The sequence below is a fragment of the Dipteris shenzhenensis genome, chromosome 15, assembly GCF_047967505.1.
Source record: "Dipteris shenzhenensis isolate YYH24624 ecotype China chromosome 15, Dip_SZ_1.0, whole genome shotgun sequence".
Taxonomy (NCBI): Eukaryota; Viridiplantae; Streptophyta; class Polypodiopsida; order Gleicheniales; family Dipteridaceae; genus Dipteris; species Dipteris shenzhenensis.
Window position 1 is genome coordinate 51,592,742 of NC_141610.1, and position 22,204 is coordinate 51,614,945.

General features: G+C 45.6%; 1 protein-coding gene across 5 annotated transcripts in view; it reads right to left on the reverse strand.

The window, feature by feature from the left end:
* LOC147893951 (UDP-Glycosyltransferase superfamily protein) overlaps window positions 1-21,606 on the reverse strand; it is a 32,055-nt gene extending 10,449 nt beyond the window's left edge. For 3 of the 5 annotated variants that reach the window (XM_087386662.1, XM_087386664.1, XM_087386663.1), the window contains exon 1: window positions 21,363-21,606. Coding sequence is in view for 2 of the 5 variants with exons in the window: in XM_087386661.1 (XP_087242787.1) it covers window positions 21,456-21,542 (87 nt within the window). In the remaining 3 variants the exon portion in view is untranslated. The remainder of the gene's footprint in view (window positions 1-21,362) is intronic. The other 2 variants (XM_087386661.1, XM_087386667.1) reach the window with 1 other exon arrangement.
* Between the last annotated feature and the right edge of the window lie 598 nt (window positions 21,607-22,204).

Sequence of the window (22,204 nt, forward strand, 5' to 3'; positions counted from 1 at the left end):
ATTGCACAGTTATTCTGTTCTGGGAATGTAATGCCTTGATTTTGCAAGAGGACATATGCTTTTACTGGGTTTGAATCTCAGTTCACAGGTGAGCAGATCATAGGGCTTTTGCCCGGAAGGTGATGCATTGTATGCCTTGAGGCAGTGTGGTGCCAGAGAGCACACTTTTGTCTTGATTTCCGCAGTGTCGAGGTGACATTTTCTTGCAGGTCACATTTCTTGTGCAACACTCAGAGAACTTCAGTTGAGCCACGCTTGGCCAGGGCGCATCGAGTTTACTCGGTCCCTAACTGTCCATCGTTGACAGTGCTCAAAAGGTTCCTCATTGAGTGTTTGTACGTTGGGATCTGTGTATGTCATTTCTACACAGGGCAGTATATGCATTACATTGGTGGATGATTTTGTCAGAGAGATTTTCATATTGCATGCTACCTCAGTGTTGAGGTGTTCTCCACTTGATTCAGGTGTCAGATCAAGGGGCTTTTGCCCAGACTTTGTTTGATAGCACTTGGGTTACCGACAGAGATCTTCAGATGCATTTTCTCCCCTTGGTATAAGGGTGATTGCTTGGGATTTATCCCATTTACTGTTGCAGGTTATGTGACAGGCTGAAGTGTCATTTTTTTTTTGGGTGTTTGCCAAGTGGTTTCTGCAATTTAACTCAGTGCAATACCTCATCTGAGGTGGGAGAAGTGATCAGTACAGTCAGTACAGCAGTGTTTACAGCAGTGATTGTGCTTTGTCAGATGATTATGCACTGTTAAGCACTTGTTGAGCAGCTGCAGCAGTCTGAAATTACTGTTTTTATGCCTCTTTGAGCACGGTACAGTGTGTCAGAAGGTACAGTATTTGCAGGGTCATTTACTGTTTTGCTGCAGATTTTCCTGACAGTAAAAACAGCACTATTGTGAGTGCTCCTGGCTCTTGATAGAGCAGGTTTTTTTTTTTTTCTGAGAAATCAGAATTTTTTATTCAGTCTTTTTTACTTCCAGTGAGTCAGATACTTTCCCTATCTGATATGGCATCAGGGGGAAGTGATTCTTCAATTCTGAACATAAAGAAACTGGAAGGAGCACATAACTATGCATTATGGGCAGAACAGTGCTTGAATGTACTTCTGTTAAAGAAGATTGCTAAGCCCATAAGGGTGAAGGGTGTCAAGCCATCTGACATGGCAGCTGATGACTGGGAAGAGCTTGATTTGTCTGCGAGGGCAGCTATCATGCTCACTATTTCAGACACTCTTGTGTTCAATGTACAGGCTGAAAAGACCTCTTATGGTCTATGGCAAAGACTAGAAGAATTGTATGCCCAAAAGAGCTCAGCCAGTAAGGTTTATTGGCTGAAGAAGCTGGTCGATCTTCGCATGAAGGAAGGTACAGCTATGACCTCACACTTGAGTGAGTTCAATGCCATCTTTACACAGCTGATTGCACAGGGGTTGAACCTTGATGAGGAGTTCTGAGAGTTTGAGTGAGAGAGGAGGAGAGCACAGTGACACACAAGTTAGGGGATAAGCAATGAGTAATGTGTGTGCCTCCCCAAGCACACGGTAGACCTTTTATATTAATGGATAAGGTTACAACCACTAAGTACACTGTACTTAGTGTACCTAGCAAACAAATGTACTAACTGTACTTAAGTGTACTAACTGTACCAGGGTGGCATTAGTGCCTTTACCCCCACAACCTCCCACTTAAAGGCAAAGTGCCCTTAAGTAAATAAAAAAAAACAGCATATACACAATGGAGTACATAGCCCAGTTGGGCTCATCCTATACCCATCAAGTGTCGACAGTGTGCTAACCGCTCTGCAGGCAAACCTTTTGTCAACAGATCTGCTGGATTGTCATCCGTATGAACCTTGACAAGCTGAATCAGCTTATCATCTATCACCTTTCTGATGAAGTGATACTTCACATCAATGTGCTTTGTCTTTGCATGGAAGACAGGGTTATGTGCCAACTGAATAGCACTCTGGCTGTCACAATGCAACAATGGAATATCACCTGTAATGCCCAAATCTCCCACTAGCCGAGATAGCCATAAGGCTTCCTTGCATGCCTCTGTAGCTGCAATATATTCAGCTTCAGTGGTGGACAAAGCTATGCACTGCTGTATCCTTGATACCCACGACACTGCACCTCCTGTGAATGTATATACATAACCGGTAGTAGACTTTCGGTTATCGGGATGACCAGCATAATCTGAATCAACAAAACCATGCACCTTTGCATCCTGCTTGCCAAAGCATATGCACAACCCTTGTGTGCCCTTCAGGTATCTCATAATACCTTTCACTGCCTCCCAATGCTTCTTACCAGGGTTTGCCATATACCTGCTAACCATTCCCACTGCAAAAGCAATATCAGGTCTGGTAACAACCATGGCATACATGAGACTGCCACAAGCTGAAGCATACGGAATTTTGGCCATCTCAGCCCTGTCAACATCTGACTGTGGGCTGTCCATTGCACTGAGTTTCACATATGGAGGCAATGGAGAACTAAGAGTCTTCCCCTTCTCCATGTGAAACCTTTGCAAAACCTTGCCAATATATTCTGACTGAGACAAGTACAACAACCGCTGTTTCCTGTCTCTCCGTATCCGCATGCCCAGTATGTGATTTGCATCACCAAGGTCCTTCATATCAAAGGCCTCATGCAATCTCCTTTTAAGATCATCAAGCTCTTTACGAGCTTTACCTGCAATAAGCATGTCATCCACATACAAGATAAGGATGAGTAAGCTGCCATTTGCAGCCCTTTTAGTATAAAGGCAGTGATCAATATCACTTCTCTTGAAACCTTGGGACCTCATGAAGGTATCAAACTTTTTATACCACTCCCTTGGTGCCTGTTTGAGCCCATAAAGACTCTTCTTTAACTTACATACAAGTGACTCCTTGTCCTTGACTGCAAATCCCTCTGGTTGCTGCATATAAATCTCCTCTTGAAGATCTCCGTGAAGAAAAGCTGTCTTCACATCCATTTGGCATAATTCCAAATCCTCACATGCAACCAAAGCAAGTACAGTCCTGAGTGTAGTCATCTTGACCACTGGAGAGAAGATCTCATCAAAATCTACACCATATTCCTGCTTAAATCCTTTGACTACCAACCTGGCTTTATACCTTGGCTTAGCATCAGGTGTGACTTTCAATCTGTATACCCACTTGCATGGTAGTACTTTCATACCCTTTGGCAGATGCACCAATTCCCAAGTACCATTTTTATGGAGACTGTCCATCTCGGACTTCATGGCTAGTTCCCATAGCCTTTTATCATGCATTTGCACAGCTTCCTTGTAACAGGAAGGCTCCCCACAATCAGTAAGCATTATAAAGTCTGCCCCTGGAACAAACCTTTGTGGCTGCCTTGTCCTCCGAGTGGACCTTCTGACCCATTGGTCTTGCTGTCCAGCCTGGTTTTCACCTAAAACAGGTGGCTGTTCCATCAAATTCTGTGGCAAAACAATGTCTGGAACATCTTCCACATGTGGTACATCATTTAAGATGTCTTCCGCCATAGCGGGCTGTCCATTTGGACCTGCTGCAGCCTGTTGTGGCTGATTTACAGCTTGCCTGAACTCTACAGAATGTCCCAAATCATCAATGTCAATATCTGACACATGTGAGGGCTGTTTTACAGCTTTAAACATGCATGATTCATCAAATAAGACATCATTGCTGCGTACAATTCTTCTACTGACTGGATCCCATAGGCGGTACCCCATCTCACCCTTGTCACCATATCCAAGAAATATGCATTTAAGAGACTTAGGATCTAGCTTGTTGCGTTCTTCTCTGCGTATGTGCACGTACGCAGTGCAACCAAAGACCCTTAAGTGCTTATAGGACGGAGATTTCCCTGTCCAAAGCTGTTCAGGCACTTCGCCTGCTAGCCTCTTATTAGGCGACCTATTTATGAGATGTACTGCTGTCTTCACAGCCTCAGCCCAAAATCCATAAGATAAAGCAGCATGTGACATCATAGAGCGGACCTTTTCCTGTATAGTTCTATTCATGTGCTCTGCTGTACCATTTTGCGGTGGACTGTAAGGAACAGGGAGTTCCCTTTGAATACCTCTAGCATCACAGAAATCACTGAATGCTTTAGATAAATACTCCCCTCCATTGTCTGAACGCAAAACCTTCAGTGTTTTGCCTGTCTGGTTCTCAACCATGGCAAGCCATTTCTGAAACACTGTAAAGACCTCACTCTTCAGCCGAAGAGGATACACCCACACCTTCCGTGTGGAGTCATCAATGAAAGAAACAAAATACCGTGCACCTCCAAGTGAAGGACTAGGCATCTCACACACATCTGTGTGTACAAGCTCAAGCTGAGCATCCTTATGTCCTATTTTCCTTTTATGAGGGCACTGTAATTGTCTGCCATAAATGCAATGCTCACAAAATTTAAGATCAGAAAATTTGAGAGACGGTAAGTAGCCAAGACGAGCCAACTGCTCCATTCCACTTATGCTCATATGTCCCAACCGGCTATGCCACATAGAAATATTCGGCAGCTCGGTTGCATAAATATCAGCATGATTACATACATTGGCATGAAGAGAATACATAGTGTCAACCTTGGGACCTTTGGCAATAACCAAGGCACCTTTGGTGACCTTCCATAAACCATGACCAAAGCTGGTCACAAAACCTTCATCATCCAACATACCAGTAGAAATCAGATTTTTCTTGACTTCAGGAACATGCCTGACATTGTGTAGCATAAGCTGAGTACCATCGGCAAATACAAGCCTCACATCTCCAATGCCAACAATATTGCATGCATGATTATCTCCCAGAAACACGACTCCATTACTGCCTCCTGTGTACCTGACAAACAACTCTCTGTAAGGTGTAACATGGAATGAGGCACCTGAGTCAATAATCCAAGAGTGCATATCTGCAAGACTGCCTGCATGAAGAGAATGAGCATCCAAAGTAGAGAGAAAGAGAACCTCTCCCTCACTGTCATCACCATGTGTAGAATGAATTTCTTCAATCTTCACTGTACTCTTGCCCTTGCTTACTGGTACTATTGCCTTTGCATCTGCATCAGATTCCTTGGCCTTGTCTCTCTTATCATTCTTCAGCTTATAGCATTGCTTCTTTGTATGTCCCTTCTTGCCACAGTAGTGGCACTCAATATCTTTGTTGGAGCGGGACTTGCTCCTACTCTTTCCCTTTTCCTGGGATTTACCCCTTTGCTGATTTCTTCCCCTTGCATTCAAGGCATTGTTAGGCTTTGACACATTCTGAGCTTTCAGCTTTTGCTCTTCCTGCATAATCAGCCCTGTAATATCTGCAAAACTTATAGAAGCATTTGCATTTGTAACAGCCGTGACGAACGTATCCCAACTCTCAGGAAGGGATATCAAGAGTGCCATACCCTTGGTTTCCTCGTCCACCACATACTTCTGATTTGCAAGCTGAGTTATGATAGAATTGAACTCATTCAGATGTGCATCAATGGAAGTGCCTTCCTTCATCTTCAGGTTGAAGAACTTCTTCAACCAATATATTTTTGTTGCTGCACTTTGCTGCTCATATGTGTCCTGTAACTTTTTCCACACACCCCAGGCAGTATTCTCACCATCAACATTCCAAACAACACTCTCATGGAGTGACAATTCAATGATGGATTTTGCTGACAAATCAGCCAGTGCCCAAGCATCATCTGTCATGCCCGTGGGCTTTACACCTTTGTGCACTATTGGAGCATGAAACTGCCTGAGAATAAGAACATTCAGGACCATCTTTTTCCACATAGGGTAGTTAGCAGCACCCTGCAACTTCTTGATGTTAAGAAGTGAAGACTCCGATGATGAAGCCATTATAATCAGCAAATAAACAATTCAACCCAAGTTTGGGTGCCTGACTCACTGCAAACCAAGTGCACACTTGCACTTGAACTGTGCTCAAATATTTAATTCCCGCAGCGGAATAAATAGGAACTGAAATGCACACAATATCTCCCACTTAAACAGAGATGTATCACTGTTTACTGCTTGCTGCAGTTTCAGTACAGCAACTCTGTTTGCATCATTTAATGCACTTTTGTACAACCAGCTTATCTCTGAAAAATCAGAAGCATTTGCCCTTGTAAAATCAGTAAAAAATAGCAATAATAAAAGCTTTTTGTACCGCTGTACGCTGACTGAATTCAGTCAAACCTGTTGACTTTTAACTGTCCTTGACTGTACCAGAAAGTACAGCAACAGATTTTCACTGTTTAACAGTTCAATGTCATGAATTTCAACCTCCTTGACACTCCTAAAACTGTATTTAACAGTTTAGGACAGAAATTGGGCAAAAGCCCCTTGACTGGAGGTAAAAAAAATCACAATTTCACTGCATTACTGCTCTCCTGACATTTATAAGGCATATGCATAAGTCTCTGGCAAAAAAAAAAAAAAAAAACATTCCCTTTGCAAAAGCCCCTTGTTTGACTAGCACATTCCGTGCTGAAGTTTGCATTCACTTCCTGTGTACCATTGGTCACAAATGCATTTAAATCTGCAAAATTCAATCTCCAATGTGGAGTCAGAGACGCAATTCCTGCGTACACAAGCCCAATGTAGGCTCTGGCTACAAAAGCCCCCTTGACTCTGCAAAGGAAATTGAGGATTTCCTCACACAGTGGCATACAAGCTCACTGTATTTGCATCTGACACTAAAGATGCTCAGTTAGAGCTCACAGGACCCTGTGGCTGTTCCTGCACCTGCAAGGACAATTTTGTACCTGCTGTACAACTGTACTACTGTCTGTACCTGCTTGCACGCATCCCAATGCAAAAAAAAAAACTTCTGCTTCTATCCTGTCACTTGTTCTCTCAAATCACATTCTTATCCGCAAAGAACAAAGATGTACCTTGCTGTATTTCTGATTTTTTCAGACAAAGAATCTGATTTTCATTTTCTTTTTCTTCGTCAGGTGCGCTATGAAAGGGAAAAAGCCTCTATACCAGAGGAGGTGCGCAAGACGAGGATTGAAGAGGGAAGGCTAGTCGGAGGCAGATGGCTGTCGGCCCACAGCCGACAGTCGGCAGTCAGCTGTAGGTCGACTGTCGACCTGTTAGAGGTCGGCCCTGTCGGCCTTGCTCCTGGCCGACAGAGATGCGCGCGACAGCACGCCTGTATTGCGCGCTTGCCTGCAGTAGATGCGCGCGACAGCGCGCTTCGCTTGCGCGCTTATCTGCTCCTCCACACCTCCTGCTGGCAGTCCTTGCGCCCGCGTGCTGCTTCTGACCTTGCCTTAGGCCAAGACTAGTGGCCTTCGGCTGCTCTTGCAGATGTCCAGCCGCAGCTTAGCTGCCGGCTGCTGTTTGCCCTTGCCACAGCAGACGGCTGTTATGCAGCCGACCCCTGCTCAATCCCTCGCACGACCTGATGTGACAGCAAGCTGCACGCCTAGCTTCAAAACGCGCAATGAGGTAGATAGACTCGTGCGCAATGCAGCCGCCTCGATGGCTCCTGGAGAGCTACTCCTTCGAAGAAACAAGGACGAGCTGAAAAATGAGATAGACGGAGAGAAGAGCTAGAAGAACTCGGAGGGAGAAGGGGGATGGGCAACCCGGAGAGGGAGAGATTGTGTTCCTCGCTCTGATACCAGTTGAGAGTTTGAGTGAGAGAGGAGGAGAGCACAGTGACACACAAGTTAGGGGATAAGCAATGAGTAATGTGTGTGCCTCCCCAAGCACACGGTAGACCTTTTATATTAATGGATAAGGTTACAACCACTAAGTACACTGTACTTAGTGTACCTAGCAAACAAATGTACTAACTGTACTTAAGTGTACTAACTGTACCAGGGTGGCATTAGTGCCTTTACCCCCACAAGTTCAAGGCTACTTTCTTGCTGTGTACCCTCCTCGAGAGTTGGGACACTTTCAAGACCACCCTGTCAAACTCGAATGTCACTCTTATTTATGCTGATGTAGAGAGCTCTCTCCTTATGGAGGAGATGAGCAGGAAGAATAATGCGGGCAGCAAGTCTTCAAATGCTTTGCAGGTACAGGATAGAGGCAGGACTCAGCAGAAGGGGAGATCTGCTAGTAAGTCCAAATCCCGCAGTCAGTCCCGTGGCAAAAAGGACATTGAATGCTTTTATTGTGGCAAGAAGGGACATGTGAAGTCTAAGTGCTTCAAGTTCATACGGGATCAAAAAGCCAAGAAGGCTGAATCAAAGGATGCAGGAAATGCAAGCAAAGGCAAAGGCAAGGCCAAGGCAGATGACTTGGATGCAGTGAATGTTGCAGCAGAGGATAGTGACAGTGACATACATGATGTTTTATGCTCTTCTGCTGTAATAGCACATGCTTTGGTTATTGATGGCCATGACATGCACACCTGGCTCTTGGATTCAGGTGCCTCTTTTCATGTTACTCCTCATAGGGAGTGGTTTACTTCCTACACAGGTACTCATGGAGTTGTTCATCTTGGGAACAACTATGCATGTCAGATTGCAGGGATTGGCAGTATACAAATAGTATTTCCTGATGGACGGTCATTTATGCTTGATGGTGTTCGCCATGTGCCGCAAATCAAGAAAAATCTGATTAGCACTGGCTTATTGGATGACAGTGGTTACCACACCAAATTTGGGGATTCCAAATGGGTAATTACTGATGGCCAGACTGTAGTGGCTGAGGGTTTTAAGAGTGATACCTTGTACCCTCTTTATGTTTCCAGTGTGGGTAATCATGTTGTTGCCATAACCGAGCTGCCAAAGGTTTCATTGTGGCATAGCCGGTTGGGACACATGTCTGTTGAAGGAATGCAAGAACTGTCACGTTTGGGTTATCTGCCGCCTCTTTCTTTTTCAGATTTGCCTACTTGTGATCATTGTATTTTTGGCAAGCATTCTGTGACTCCTCATAGGAGGAGAACTCCCCAGAATAGAGCACCACTTGATCTAGTGCACACTGATTTGTGTGAGATGCCACAGTTATCACTAGGGGGTGCAAAATATTTTATTACTTTCATTGATGATGCCACACGCAAAGTGTGGGTCTATTTCTTGAAGCATAAAGGAGATGCCTTAGATGCTTTCAAGAAGTTTGTTGCTCAGGTTGAGAATCGGACAGGTCGCAGGCTGAAATGCCTCAGGTCCGATAATGGGGGTGAGTATGTGTCACATGCTTTTGTGCAGTTTTGCCAAGCTAAGGGCATCAAACAGGAACTCACAGCCCCTCATAATGCATCTCAAAATGGTGCAAGTGAGCGGATGAATCGAACTATTCAGGAGAAGGTTCGATGTATGTTGTCTTATGCTGCATTACCCCATGGCTTTTGGGCAGAAGCCGTGCAAACAGCAGTTCACATTATTAACAGGTCGCCAAACAAGGCTTTGGAGTTGAAAGTGCCAGAGGAGGTGTGGTCTGGCAAGCCACCTTCATATAAGCACTTACGTGTATTTGGCTGCGAGTGCTTTGCTCATGTACGCAAAGAACTACGCACCAAACTGGATCCAAAGTCTATCAGATGCATCTTTATGGGTTATGGTGACGAAGGTGAAATGGGGTACAGGTTATGGGATCCCGTTAAACGGAAGATTATACGCAGCAATGATGTCATCTTTAAGGAGGATAGTGTACACAAGGAACCCGTGCAACCTGTGGAATACAGGAGGGTTATTTATGATGATGTTGGACAGCAAAGAATGCCCATTTATATGCAGCAGCAGGCTGCTGCAGATAACCCTGTTCAAGAGGGTATACAGGCTGAAAATCAGCCAGATAATTTTGCCAATGATGCACCACTGGATATGCCAGCAGATGGGGCTGTAGAACAGCCAGATATGGTGGTACAGCCACCCGTCATGCATGAAGAACAGGCTGGACAGCAGCCTAATCCAGAACATTTTGTTAGGAGGAGCTCCCGTGTACAATGGCCTCCTGCCAGGTTTGTTCCAGGAGCCAATAATGTGGCTGATTTTATCATGCTGACAGATTGTGGTGAGCCTTCCAGCTTCAAGGAAGCTATGGGAAGAACGGAGAAAAAGAAGTGGGAGAAAGCCATGCAGTCAGAAATGGACTCCCTACTTCAGAATGATACATGGGACGTGCAGTTACCTGCAGGCAGAAAAGTTTTGCCATGCAAGTGGGTTTACAAAGTCAAAGTGGATTCAAATGCTTTACCGAGGTATAAGGCCAGATTGGTTGCCAAGGGATTTAAGCAGGAGAAGGGCATTGACTTTGATGAGATTTTTTCTCCTGTAGTCAAGATGACTACTTTGAGAGCAGTGTTAGCTCTTGTTGCTCATGACGACATGGATTTATGTCAGATGGATGTGAAGACAGCTTTTCTTCACGGAGATCTCCATGATGAGATCTATATGAGTCAGCCAGAGGGATATGCTGTTAAAGGGAAAGAGCAGCTTGTGTGTAAGCTCAAAAGGAGCTTGTATGGACTCAAGCAGGCGCCAAGGGAATGGTACAAGAAGTTTGATGCCTTCATGCAGTCCCAAGGGTATCATAGGTGTGAGACCGATCATTGCTTGTACACCAAACGGGCAAAGGATGGCAGTCTGATGCTACTCATTCTATATGTGGATGACATGCTTATTGCCAGTAAATCTCAGCATGAGATTAGTGCTTTGAAGAAACAACTGCATAAGTCTTTTGACATGAAATACTTGGGTGATGCAAATCATATTCTTGGCATGCGGATTACTCGTGACAGGTCCAAGGGACTTTTATTTCTGTCACAGAAAGAGTACATTGACAAAGTACTGCAGAGGTTTAAAATGGAGGGGGAAGTCTATTAGTACCCCGTTGCCTCCACATTTAAAACTCAGCAGTAAAGACAGCCCCAAATCAAATTATGATAAGGCTGAAATGGCCAAGGTTCCGTATGCATCTGCAGTTGGTTCTTTGATGTATGCCATGGTTGCCACTCGTCCGGATATTGCTTTTGCGGTGGGAGTCATCAGCAGGTATATGGCAAATCCAGGCAAGCGACACTGGGAAGCAGTGAAAGGTGTCTTGAGGTATCTCAAGGGTACCAAAGACTTGTGCATATGCTATGGTAGGCAAGATGCATTGGTGCATGGTTTTACAGATTCAGACTATGCAGGCAATGCAGATAACCGGAAGTCTACTACCGGTTATATTTTCACATTTGCAGGAGGTGCTATATCATGGGTGTCTCGGTTGCAGAAATGCGTTGCACTGTCAACCACAGAAGCTGAATATGTTGCAGCCACTGAGGCCTGCAAGGAAGCAATATGGCTTACTCGGCTGGTGGGAGATTTGGGCATTACAGGAGATATGCCAGTTTTGCATTGTGATAGTCAGAGTGCTATCATGTTGGCAAAGAATCCGGTCTTTCATCAAAAGACCAAGCACATAGAAGTGAAATATCATTTCATCAGGGAGGCACTGGAAGACAAGCGACTTGAGCTTGTGAAAGTGCATACTGATGATAATCCTGCAGATTTGCTCACTAAGAGCTTGCCTACAGAGCGGTTTGCACATTGCCACCACATCATGGGATTAGGATGAGACCATTCTTATTTTATGGTCTTGTATACAGTAACTGTATATTGCTGTAATTTTTTATTCTTTTCTCCCCTTTAGGCACATTGGCCTTTAGGTGGGAGGTTGTTGGGGTAAAGGCACATTGCCAACCCTTCATTAAAAGATAGGACACCTATGACTGTCTTAAGACAGTCATAGGGTAAACCTAATCCTAATAAAACACAACTGAGTTTGTGGTGTGGCTCATCATTTCACACCCGCACATCTTGGAGTTCTCTCTCTCTCACTCTCTCCCTCTTGCTCTTCTTCCCCCTTCACTCCCTTCAGTTTGCCCACCGCATATGTTTTTTGACAGCCTTCTCTAAGTGAGAAAGTACCTCAAGGATTGATGTCTGTTTCCATATAAAAATCAGCACCTACAAGAAGTGGAAAGAGCATGTATGACAGCCAACATCTCTTTCTCATAAATCTGAAAATACATTCCAGCATCTCTGAGCACCCTACTCTCATATGCAACCACTCTTTAATCGTTGCATAAGAACTCCCCCTCTGCTGTTTCCACAGGCATCATATTGGACAGCAAAGCGTTTGCGTAGGTCTATCAAGATAATGCGGGATCAGATCATAGTCTTTCCTTAAGCTCTTCAAACGCTGCAATTTCCTTGTCACCCCACCTGAAAGGCACTCCTTTCTTCTGTAAAGCATGAAGGGGTGAGGCTATCTCAAAGAAATAGCGGATGAACCCCTGTAATACGAGCATAAACCCAAAAAGCTACGTACTTCATGAATATTCTTCAATGGTGGCCAATTCCTAATTGCTTCAACTTTGGCAGGGTCCATCCTGACTCCATCTTTGAACACTATGTGCCCCAAAAAGTGGATCTCATGCATGAAGAACTCACTCTTCTTAGCATTGATAAACAACTTGTGCTTCCTGAACTCTGCAAACACAACTGTTAAATGCTTCTTATGTTTAGCTTCACTCTTAGAGAGCACTCTGAAGATTTTGTTCATCATTTTATTGAAGGTGGCAGGGGCATTTGTCAACCCAAATGGCATCACAAGGAATTCATGCAAGCCAAATGTGGTTCCGAAAGCTGTCTTATTCACATCTTCACGCCAGTACCCACAAAAACTTTATGCTCTCTGAAGATTATGTTCATCATTTTATTGAAGGTGGCAGAGGCATTTGTTAACCCAAATGGCATCACAAGCAATTCATACAAGCCAAATGTGGTTCCAAAAGCTGTATCCGTATCTGGTGATACCCACCCTTCAAGTCTATAATCCATCTTTCTTTTGCACAAGCAACACAGGTGAACAATAGGGGGAAGAGCTTGGCTGAATCAGCCCCTTTTCCAAGAGAACCTTTACTTGGTTCATGATCTCCTCCTGCTGGGCTGCACTAACTAAGTGGGGAGGCTTGTTGGATGGGGTGCTTCCTAGGATTAATCTATGGTATGATCCTTAGGTTTTTCTAGAGGTAAATCCCGTGGTAGGGAGTCAGAAAAGCAATCTTGAAACTCAAAAAGAAAAGCTGTCCTCTCTTTTTCCAGCTTGGCAAGATTAGATCTTCATCTGGCTGTTTTTCTATTGCCAAAACTAAGTACATTGAAAGATGCTTTTTCATTACATTAGAAATGGCTGCAGCGGATACAACTAATATAGATTCCCCTTTTAGTTTTACATCCAAAGCATGGGTTTTTCCTCTATAAGACAGAGCCAGCGTCTTGTGTCTTGTGCCCAAAAGAGCCCCCACTCCATCGTGCCAAGGTATACCCGATAGAACATCGCATCCATTCAAAGGCACAATATAAAACTCACATAGCTTTGAATGCGCATGCGTAACTTTCCAATTACCAGAGTGACTGCCTCGATGTCCAAGGACAAGCCATATCTGTATCACAAAGAGTCCCATCTCTTCTACTCTGATTCGTAATATTCCAACCAGCTCACGGGCCCCTGGATCAAAGAAACATAGCTATCGGGTCACGGAACTTTCCCCATGCTCTGCATAGCTCTGTGGAATCCCCATTTCGCTTGTCCCCAATCACATCCAGCATAAGATCAGCCGTGGACTTTGGCCTCTTGCCCTTTTGGTCATTCTTCTTTTCTTACCTTTGCTCGCCCTATTCCCTTGGGTGGGTTTCTTTCTCTTTCTGTTCGGGCACTCAAATGCCATGTGGCCCTCTTCCTTGCATATGTAGCACTGGTTGACATCATAAAGTGCATTTTTCTCTTCAGGTGTCATCAGTTGTCAAGGCGGTCCTCGCCTCTGTCCTACAACAAAGCTAGCCTTGGAAGGCTTTCCAAACTTCCTAGAATTCTTAGAGTCTTCCTGGTTTCTTCCCTTAAAGCCCGAAGTCTTTCTTCGCAAGAGCATATGTGGTAGTGGCATTCTCTATGAGCTGGGACATGTTAGAGACTTTAGTTTAGTACAATAGTCTCTTATTTCTTGGCAGCCCACAACAGTACTTTTCTCTCTGCACAGCTCCACACTATGAGCTTACAAGCAGCAATGCTTCTCAGAACTTCTTCTTGTACTATTCCAAGTTTTTGCAATTTGCTGCATCAAGCTTGTGCCAAGCTGTCCTGATATCCACCTCAAAGGTGGTTGTGAGCCAAGCAGCTAAAAACACTTGCAGGAGCTCTACCCGGAAGAAGCAAGTTGGTCCACCAGTGAAGTGTGTTTTCTTTAAAAAAGGTGGCTGCCTTTCTTACCTTTGATGACTTTGTAAAGTTTCCTCCAGCATAAGCTGCATCAAACTGCTGCACAAAGGTTAAGGCCTTCTGCCTATCTTGCATTCCACTAACAGTCTCAAACTTTACTACAGCACACCTTCTTTGAAGTCCTTCAATTTACCCTTAGGTGTTATATTATCATATACAGGTTGCTGCAAAATGGTGGTGGCATCATCTGACCCGTGTTCTGTGCATTACTGCCACTTCCTACGGTTGGGTTGACCATTCTTGGTCCCATCCCCTGCATTTGAGGCATGCTCATTGAATCACCCATCATCCCAGGCATTACCATTTGCATTCTGGGTTGCATTCCTATATTGGCACACATCATATTTGCATTTCCAGACTGCATACCTCCCCTCATGGGTTGCTGAAAACTTTCCACTCCTGGCTGCATATTGCCGAGTAAGTGCCAGGCATTCCCATCCCTTCTATGGGATGTCCCACCATTGCCTGAAAGACAAACTCTCCTCCAAAGTACCCTAGGTGCATCACTGAATGAGGAAAGGTTTGATGTTATTATTGGCCTGTTGGGCATTTCCCATTCCGGGACCAAATGTAGACTGATGGATACTATGCTCTCGCACTCAAGGCATCATGGGTGGCTGTCCACCACCAGAGGGTGCATGACTATGAGTATGCCTTTGTCTCTTTTGCTTCTTTTTAGCTGCCTTCCAGCTTTTAGGAGGGGCATTCAAAATTTCAGCAAGGTTTTGTGTTAACTGTGTCAAGGTGCCCACTGCACTTGCCAAATATGCCTTAATAAGGGCATCTGCATCTTGTTCTTCAGCTTCATCCGCTTCATCTTGGGAAACCTCAGTGGCATGCTCTGAGGGAACATGTTGTTCCTCATCATCCTACTCTTCTTCTTCTTCCCACCATGGCTTATATTCAAAAGCCTCTGAGGAGTCCTCCCAATCACTAGGTGTGTCCACCATTGTGGCTGAAATTTTCGGTTGTAATGCAAATGCAATGAAAGCTTTCTTTTCCCAACACTACCAAGACTCACCTCTGTGAGAAGATTGTGATGATCCCAGCAAAGGAACCACTGAAACCGGCCTCTAGCAAACCAAAGGGCAGTAATCCACAACTAGCTTGTCATCCATATTCATTACAACCATAATGCATCACTTTCAGGCACTTTCTTTAGTTAGAACCACTGAGAAATAAAGTTTAAAACAAGGGCTCTCCCTTGAACTTGTCCTCACTAGCAATTCCATTGTCCAAGCCAATTCCTAGCTTCAGTAGGCATCCGATTCCAAGTACATAATCTGCCAACGCAAGGCCAAGGCATTCCAAAGTGTCTCTGAACAAATGGAAGCTGTCTAATGCATTCCACAAATCATCCAGCTTGCAAAAGAGTGTTTGGCAGTCCCAAAATCAAATGTCCAACCTCTTAGGGCAACAAAGCAACAACACAAATCCCAAAATGCACAAGTGACCTCAAGGCAAGATGAAAAGCACAAGACTGACCTTTTGGCACCAATTCCAGCACACCCTCTGTATCTGGGTATCCATTCACAGACCGAATTTGCCAAGAGAGTATTTCAAATCACAAGAAGCTGACAAAGAGCTTCAAAACTGGCAAAAGGAATCCCAAGGAAGGTCAGAACTGATGTACCTGTTGTCCATGGAAGAGGGGCGATCTCTGGCCTCGCACCTATGCTCTGTCCAGGCCCCCAGCAGTGCACAGTTGACCTTCAGCCACAAACGAGTCGAAAAAAAGAAACAAATGAATTCGAACCAGCTTCCACGGGGGTCAAACCAACTCCTAGGAGGTCGATTTTTGGCTGGAGCACCTGAAAAGGCAACAGATCCACAGCAGCAGGAGAAACTGCAACTGGAGAGAGAGAGAGAGAGAGAGGAGCAGAACTCGAGCATGGAAAAGCTCACAGGGCAGGAGAGAAGGCATGGAAATGATTACGAGCAGGAGAAAAGAGCCACTGAGCCAGCCAACAGCCTCAAAATACGTGAAGGTGTCATGAGCAGGAGAAGGGTAGCCGTACAGCCAGGGGGAAGCCTCGAAATTTGTGCTAGAGAGAGGAAGCATCAAAATTTGCAGCCAAAGAGGTCACGCAAGAGGGAGAAGCAGCATTTGGGCCTAGTAAATGTACCTTTTACATTGTTTCCTAGGGACGTTTAGGGGTTTTCACGGTACAATGTCTCTAGGACTCACCTATCCAAGACATCCCAAATACTGAGCCCCGATCTTATATTTATAAGCCTAGCTCTAGCTATCTTTAGCATCTAACCCTAATTATAGAGGTATGCCGTAAATCACCTAGCTTTCCATGATAATCATTCTCAATGCACAACATCTCCAATGGCTGAATTCTATCCAAGGAACATACCTTCATAACCAATATATATCTAGATGAATCCAAGGGCATGCCCAAACCCATCCTCTGAAAAGACAACACTTAGTTCAGTTTCAATCTCATGACACTCACAAGATTGAAAACCATGATCTCCATACGCATCTCTGCGAAACGGTGTTGCTGAGAGAAGAAATAGGTCTCTGATGGAAATGGCCAAATGCATGATCAAAGGGAAGAGGTTGCCACACAGACTTTGAACAGGGGCAGTTATATGTGCAGCACACTTTTGAACAGATGCCCAACCAAGGCCTTGAAAATTGTCACTCCCTTTGAGGCTTGGTATAATAGAAAACCCAAGGTGGACTACCTCGGGGTGTTTTGGCTGCACAGCCTATGCACAAATGCCTAGTCAGTTGAGAAGCAAGCTGGATGATAAGGCAATTATGTGCATTTTTGTTGGCTACCACAGTGAGAGCAAAGCTTACCGTCTCTACAAACCTCAGACAAGTATGGAGATGTGATTTTTGCAGAAAACTCAAATCACTCCATGACTGAGTTTGATAGACAGCAGCAAACAGGTTCTCAGAATATGTTTTAAGGGTTACTACTAGAGGAGACCGCCTAGCATATGAGGCCTGGGAGCATCGGTACCAGATTTCCAATGATTGTGCTGAGACAGTTCGTGCCAAGAGGGGGGCTTCATTGACAGTACCTGTGGCAGTCTTCAGCAAGACGGGGCATCACGCGACAGATTCCTACCTGTGGCAGTCTTCAGCAAGACGGAGCATCACGCGACAGATTCCTCCAGTTGTTCCAGCGGCACTCATGTTCCATCCAAAAGCTGAGAGGGGGTGTTACCTGTATATGGCTGCATGGCGGTCCATGAGGGGCCTGCAGGGGGTCGTCAGCCCCTTGGAGCAGGTCAGTAGGGCAGAGGGGCAGGGGTCCAGCCCCTATTTGGCTGCGTGGGAGCCCTTTGTAGGGCAGGATGCTGAGGTGGCCTGGTCGGCCTGTGCATGGCAGGGGAGCAGCCCCTTGATAGGGCTGCGTGGCAGGCCCTATGGGCAGGAGAGGGGGTCAGCCCACCTACAGCAGGGGTCCACCCATTTACAGCAGGGGTCCGCCCATATGTACCAACCAACCAGGGGGGGGTATGGCTGCCTATATATAGGCCCCTCCCAACACTTGTTGCGCATCTCAGTTTGTAGTAGTTTGGTGCGTCATTGAGAAGAGGTTAGTTGTGGGGTTTTGTCCTGAGATCCCTTGCAGTCTCTCTTGTCTCTTTCACTCCTCTCCCGTTTTATTTGTGTGTGGTTTGCTCTCTCTCTCTCTCTCTCTCTCTCCATTTCTGTCCAGATCCGCTGCACTCCTCACATTGACATGGGTGGCAACGGCACTCGAGAAGAGAAAAAGGAAGGAAAAGGGGGCAAAAAGGGGGTGCTGCAGAGGAATAGCAGCCCCCAAAAAACAGCCCAACCAAGGGGGCTAGAGTAGGAAAGACGTTCCTGTTTTAGTCCACCACTGAGGGCCAGCCCAGGGCCTTGAAGAAGACCCCCAGTCCAAAAAGCAGCAGCCACGAGGAGAGCAGTTCCTCAAAGAGCTGCTGGCAGACCGGAAAGGAAAGAACCCCCACGACCAGGCTGAAGCAAGAACCAGGCCAAGGGGGGCTGCCGCTTGCTTGGCCAAAAGGATGCCCGTGAAGCAGCGTGGCAGCGAAAATAAAGTGCAGAGCACGCTAAGAAAAGAGGCGAGGCTGGGGAAAGAGGAGGAAGAATATTTTTTTTGGGGTGAGGCTGAAGACAGGGTGGAAGGCGGCGAAGGTGGCGAGGGGGGTAGAGGGGATCGCAAGGGGAGGTGCAGCTGAGGTGGGGGGAGAAGACAGCAGAGGAGCTGGGGTAGATGGACGAGCAGAGATACAGGCAAAGGGGGTGCTGGTGCTAGCAGGAGGGCCAGCAGGGAGAGCCATCAGATGTTTCAAACACCCTCTCTAGGTATGCACACAGATGAAATTCTCTCCTGCCAAGATTTTACTCCTGGCAATAAAAGCTCCTTATGTGGGTGCTGACTGAGCCGTTGCATCAAGATGACCTCTTGACCCATTGTCTCTTTTTGTGCCTTGCTTGGTCTATGCCGTTGCTTGTTGCCGACCCATGTCACCTGAAATCTTGATCCTTTCTCTGAAAACTGTACTTCGTCCTGTTAGAAAATACCCAACAGAGGGCACACGCAGCAGAAGACTTATAGTAATGCCCAGGAGCTCACACAGTGTGCGGTTTGGGTGTGGAATCACAAATTTCTTTACTTGTGTGCATTCAATAGATGTGCAGACTCATCAATAGACAATGAACCAGCCAAATAGAGAAACCACCAAAATATATATTTCCGTCCAAAACTATGGACACAATACAAAAGAGATAGATCCAGAGTCCCACCAATGGTGTGGTCCTCTGATCTTACCACAAGGTCCTTCTCCTATCTGCTGGATATCTCTAGACTCGAGCCTGCGTGCTCCACCTCAAGCATAAGTAGACTTTCCGTCCAGAGATCTCAGCACCTTGCTGCCCTAGTAGACAGCCTAGGCTCAGCCCCAAGTGAGCTCAGTCTGCAGCAACTCTGGTCCTGCTTTGCCTCCTGGATGTAGGCCCAAAGATCAGGCTTCTGCTGCTCCTGCTGCTCCTCTGTCTGCTGACTTGCTGGATGAATAATGGGTCATGAAGCCCCTCCTTTTATAGGCCAAGGGGCCTGTCAAAAACCCGACCAGTCTGTCCCAATCTGGGCCGACTGGACAGACCAGGTTGGCTGGTCCAACCGACCTGGTTGGCTCAGCCCAACCAGCCCTTTAAGGGCTCACAAAACTAGGCCTTTATGGCCCACACTTCTAGGGCTTTTGGCCCTCCAATCTAGGCAGGGGCCCAGCCTATATAAGGCATGCCACTGCCCACTGGCAGCCCAATTTGCTGCTCCACCAGGCCCCAGCCATGTCAGCACCTGTTCACCCTGCTGCTGCTGGTTCTGCCCTCTGCCAGGCTCTTCTCCAGCCACGTGTGCAGCGCTGTACTGAACCGTACTGCTGCTAATGTCATCACACCCTGCCAGGTCAGATCTAGGGCTTGCTGTCCCCGCCTTCTGCTCCTTCCACAGGTTCCGTCCTTTGTAGCCTTCTTCTCTTGTGAGGTGCTGCCCATGTGGCAGCCCCCTCTCTCTCTCTTCTCTGGGCATCTTCTGCCCTAGGTCTCCCTCCCCCACGCTCTCCTCATTTGGGGGCTTACAGATGGGGAGGTGACCTTTCCAACAGTCCCATGACCCTTTCACAAACATGGATCCTTGCTGACAACTTGTTGCTTGCATCATCTCCATCAGGCTCAGCTCCAGCCAAGGAAGAGTGTCAAACGATAAATCTGCGAGTAGAAGCCACTGCTTAGTCCATGACTTGTAATGAATGTAGTAATACCATAGAACCAGTGTGACAGCCACATCCTGCAGAAATATACACCAAAGAGCAGGCTAGAGTGTATGCAACCGCTTTTAGAAACAGCTGACAATTGGTGCAAACTTAGCACTAGTCCTTCCTTCCAATTGTTCAATGCATGAAAAGGGGATAAACTGTCGGAAACTTCCACCCCCACGCTTGATGACGAAGAAAGGGGATGAAATGTTGGAAGCTTCCACTGATGCTTGATGATGCTCCTACCGACCTTCTGAAGGTCTGAAGCAAAGGGATGCACTCATCACACAATGTAGTTGTGGCTTGCTGTCCTGCTTTTCATGTCCTTGCTGTGAGATGTTACTCTTCTACTTTGACCTTGCGGCAGCAAGAGGTGAAAGGGGAGAGATGGGATGGAAAATCAAGCCAGAAAAGCCAGAAGGCTGCCTTGCAGAAGACAAAGTGGCTCACCTTGCTCCCAAGTGCCAAGTTTCTCCACCGTGTGCTGTCCACAGTCACAAAAGAAAAATGGTACTAGCTCTTCCTAACTCTTTATATGTGTGTGATAACTCTCATGAAAAAACGATTTCGTTCAGATGAGTGGACCTTAAGAATCTGATGGAGCAAAACAGGTGCCGTCAGACTGAACGACTAGCTCATAGAAAAATAATCATCGCTCCCTGGAAAGTCCTAAATGAAGCAGTCCTTGAGCTTCACTTAAAGCCTGATACAAAATAGCCCCTTATGCTCAAATGTAGCCCTGGGCTTTTTGGCTATTTATATTGAGCCAGCAATCACCAACAGACCTGACTTCTTAAACGAAGCCTTCTATTGACAAATTTATTTTCAATTGCATCAGCCTCTCTTCATGTTCAGACAGAATGAAAATACGCCCTCGGCCAGTGAAAGCATGGCATACTATAGTTAACGTATATTTTTAAGCTGTTACTCAAAGGAGCAAGTGTTGTAAATGATAATTATTGATCTGAAGGAGTTAAGGGCACGAGAATGCAGCGACCTGTCAAAAAGGCAGAAGCAGCGTATTCAACATGGCAAACAACAAGAAGAGATTGTTTACTACAGAATTGCCTTTAATTTTGATAATACTGAGCACGCAGTGATAAATCTTGCATCGTGGAACGGCAGCTCACCTAATACAAGCGAGCATGAAATAGAAAAAGAGGCATAAGGCTTGCATAAGATTCGGCAGAATATATAAACATGCAACAACCAACCCAGGCCAAAACTTCATAATTTCTGACAAACATAAAAACTCAACCATACACATTCTCCAAGCCACCAGAACCAAACATGTGAGAAAGTAAACGAAATGCCACGGCAAGGGCTTCAAGAATTCCCATATAATGCAATAGGTGGAGCTCTTACCGCGTTCTGGAAGGGAAACTTCGTGAACACAAATGACGGCACTGAAGCACGGTCCGCTAAACGTTCGATACAGATCTAGGGTCCGGAGCTTACACGAATTCTCATGTTGTACACCAAAATTCTGGTACTTGGTAACACTGTTGCCAGCAGTGATCCCATTGGTGGACACTCCATCAACATCTTATTAGACCAAAGATGGGCAGTTCATGTTGCCCAATCAAAGTTTTCCTTTCTATTTCTTAGAGGGCCTCCCCACCCGGAGAACCTGCAAACTATATACAATGAACCTGCAACGTTTTCATTTTGAGCAGTAAAAAATATTTTCTCAATTTTGTAAAATCTCTAAAATTTTAAGCATTTAGTTAGATTTTAGCTAAAAAATCAGCAAATTATGAGGAAAAACCTTCGAAATTTGAAACCCCAAGTTTGGAGATTTGTTGAGAAAAATGTTTTATGTGAACACTCCTCCTCACGTCGAGGCTCAAGCTGAAGCTCAAGAGCTGCTCTGGGCTCGGTCTCCCCCATGTCTCTGTCTCCCCCATGTTTGAGCCCTCATGTAAGTTTTGCAGACTACTTCAATGAATGGCATGGAGGATGGAGCTAATTAGACTCTCTCGGCATTGGAATGTTGAACCAGCATGCCTGCAAATAGGCTTGCTGGACTAGCAATCCAATGCTAGAAAAGCTAATCTCGAGCATTCCTATCAGCCATGGGGACATTTTCTCTATTATGGAGGGCCTTTAGCAATGATCGGTCCTATTGCTCAATCATGGAGGACCATAAACAATGATTGGTCATATTGCTCAATCATGGAGGACATCTAACAATGATTGGTCATATT